The sequence below is a fragment of the Penaeus vannamei genome, chromosome 6 (genome assembly GCF_042767895.1).
Source record: "Penaeus vannamei isolate JL-2024 chromosome 6, ASM4276789v1, whole genome shotgun sequence".
NCBI lineage: Eukaryota > Metazoa > Arthropoda > Malacostraca > Decapoda > Penaeidae > Penaeus > Penaeus vannamei.
In genome coordinates this window covers 36504625-36507124 of record NC_091554.1, presented here as the reverse complement: position 1 = coordinate 36507124, position 2500 = coordinate 36504625, and the positions used below count along the sequence as shown (strand labels likewise).

Below are 2500 nucleotides of genomic sequence, written 5' to 3'. Positions count from 1 at the left end.
CTTTCTCTCTCTCTCTCCTTCCTCTTCACTCTCTCTCTCCCTTTCCACTCTCTCTCTCCCTCACTCACTCTCCTCTCTCTCTCCGCTCACTCACTCCTCTCTCTTCACTCTCACTCACTCTCTCACTCTCCTCACTCACTCTCTCTCTCCCTCACTCCCCCGCCTCTCTCCTCCCTCACTCCCTTCTCTCTCTCTCCCTCCCCACTCCTCTCTCTCTCCTCCCTCAATTACTCTCTCTCTCCCCCTCACTCACTCTCACTCTCTCCTCACTCACTCTCTCTCTCCCTCTCTCCATCTCCTCACACTCTCTCTCTCCATCCTCTCCCCCTCAGTTTCACTCTCTCTCTCCATCCCTCCCTCTCACTCCCACTCTCTCTCCATCCCACTCCCCCTCAATTTCACTCTCTCTCTCCATCCCTCCCTCTCACTTCACTCTCTCTCTCCATCCCTCCCCCTCACTCTCTCTCTCCATCCTCTCCCCTCACTCTCTCTCTCTCTCTCCACCCACTCTCTCTCTCTCCCCCCTCACTCTCTCTCTCTCTCCCTCACTCTCTCTCTCTCTCCCCTCTCTCTCTCTCCCCCACACTCTCTCTCTCTCCCCCTCACACTCTCTCTCTCTCTCCCTCCCTCCTCTCTCTCTCTCTCCACTCTCTCTCTCTCTCTACCCCTCACTCTCTCTCTCTCTCTCCCTGTCTCCCTCACTCTCTCTCTCTCTCCCTCACACTCTCTCTCCCCCTCACTCTCTCTCTCTCTGCCCTCTCTCTCCCTCTCTCCACCTGCTCTCTCTTCCTGACCCCCTCTCTCTCTCTCTCTCTATCTCTCTCTCTCTCTCTCTCTCTCTCTCTCTCTCTCTCTCTCTCTCTCTCTCTCTCTCTCTCTCTCTCTCTCTCTCTCTCTCTCTCTCTCTCTCTCTCTCTCCACACTATTCCTTCACTATCCTCTTCTCTTTCATCAGTACAAATTTATGTAACAGAGAGCATTTTTATATATATCCTGGTTAAAAAGAAAATCAGTAACACATCTTGGAAATATAATATAAATTACCAAATAGTAAAAAAAAAAATACTTACCACTCTAGCTTGAACACCATTTGTAGTCATTGTATTGGAATCACTTAGGGTTTCTGGGAAGCAACATGCTTTTTTTATGAATGCCTTCAGTTGTGGATCCAAGTGTTTATTCAGTGCATTGTAGTCACAGTCATCATGGTGAATACCTAAGAGCCACTGGAATGATATAAGTTAATATTAGTTGATACTAGCTTTTAAAATCCCAAGAATAATCTTTAACATATATCAACATGCACTGTGTATATCATGTTACTTACAAGACATATGGAATGCATCCAAGAATATTAATTATTAAATATTAAATCACAATAATTCTGGGTGGAGCTGGAAACTAGTGATATTCTGTATTCAATGCAGTCACACAACAAAAGTGCAGAAAGAAGATGCCCTTGGGAATTGAAGTGTATGATGCAAAATGAAGGAATGGGTGTATTGTATTGATATAATGCATTGGTTCTGACTTATACGACTTCTTTTGGGTCAATATAAAGACCTGGCAAGAATGGGTATACCATTGTTAGCTTGAGAGGGGTAGGGATTACTCATTCTAGCTGGAAGTATCTATGACAATACTTTGTTTAATAACCTTTAAAATAGCTAGTACTATTGGGCTATTGAGCCAGCCAATGGTAAGGTTATGGAAGGTGTATCATTTCCAAGACCATTTTGGCTAAATCATAAAGAATAGTAGTTTCTATTCACAAAGAGTACATAGCTACATCATAACTATTTTTAAATCAAAATAGTTTATTATGTAAGGGGTCCTTTCCTAAGAGTCATTCATCTAGCACGCTCATAAAGTTTTGGTAAGAGGGCCTAACACAGAAAAAAAAAACTTTACAGGCAAAATTTTGCCTAGATTGCTTATTACACATTTAGAGAAATACATCATCACATACCTGAACATAATTCCATAATGCTTTTGCAGGGAGAGGAGAAGTCTGATCATACATTAGCGAACTGGGTATTGGATTATTTTGTTGATCGAGAATAGCTGTACTTGGAGAACAGCTTGCATTTGACTTAGATAACTGTGTCTGTGTTGGAACGTGGGCTACAGTAAGAGCAGAAGTAAATCGTTCATCAAGGAAGGCTCCAACCTCTCCTGCCAGTCGTGAACACATTGCATATCCATGATCTTGCCAATTATATTCCTGAAATAGAGTTGATATTTTAAAGGAATTAATAAAAATGGGTATTTTTCTTACAAACATTTTTTGGGGGTAAGGAATACCTAAAATTTGTTACTGAACTTTAGATACAATAACAACATGTTCAAACTTCACATACCTGAATTGATAAAGAAGGTATACGTGACTCATCATTGCAGTTAAAATCTTCATATGTAAAACCTGGGTTCAGTGTTAGGTGAGCATAGACCCTTTGCTTGTGTCTAGTTTCGTTTACTGTACCTGACTTCCTTATGTCAG

General features: G+C 42.2%; 1 protein-coding gene across 1 annotated transcript in view; it reads right to left on the bottom strand.

Annotated features, from left to right (window-relative positions):
- Nucleotides 1–2500, bottom strand: part of LOC113806073 (sestrin-2) — a 36475-nt gene that overhangs the window by 3123 nt on the left and 30852 nt on the right. Inside the window, exons 7-9 of the mRNA XM_070122938.1 lie at nt 2361–2500; nt 1970–2224; nt 1071–1226 (exon numbers count right to left, since the gene is read on the bottom strand). The exon at nt 2361–2500 is cut by the window's right edge and continues 2 nt beyond it. Coding sequence (XP_069979039.1) covers nt 1071–1226; nt 1970–2224; nt 2361–2500 — 551 coding nt within the window. The remainder of the gene's footprint in view (nt 1–1070; nt 1227–1969; nt 2225–2360) is intronic.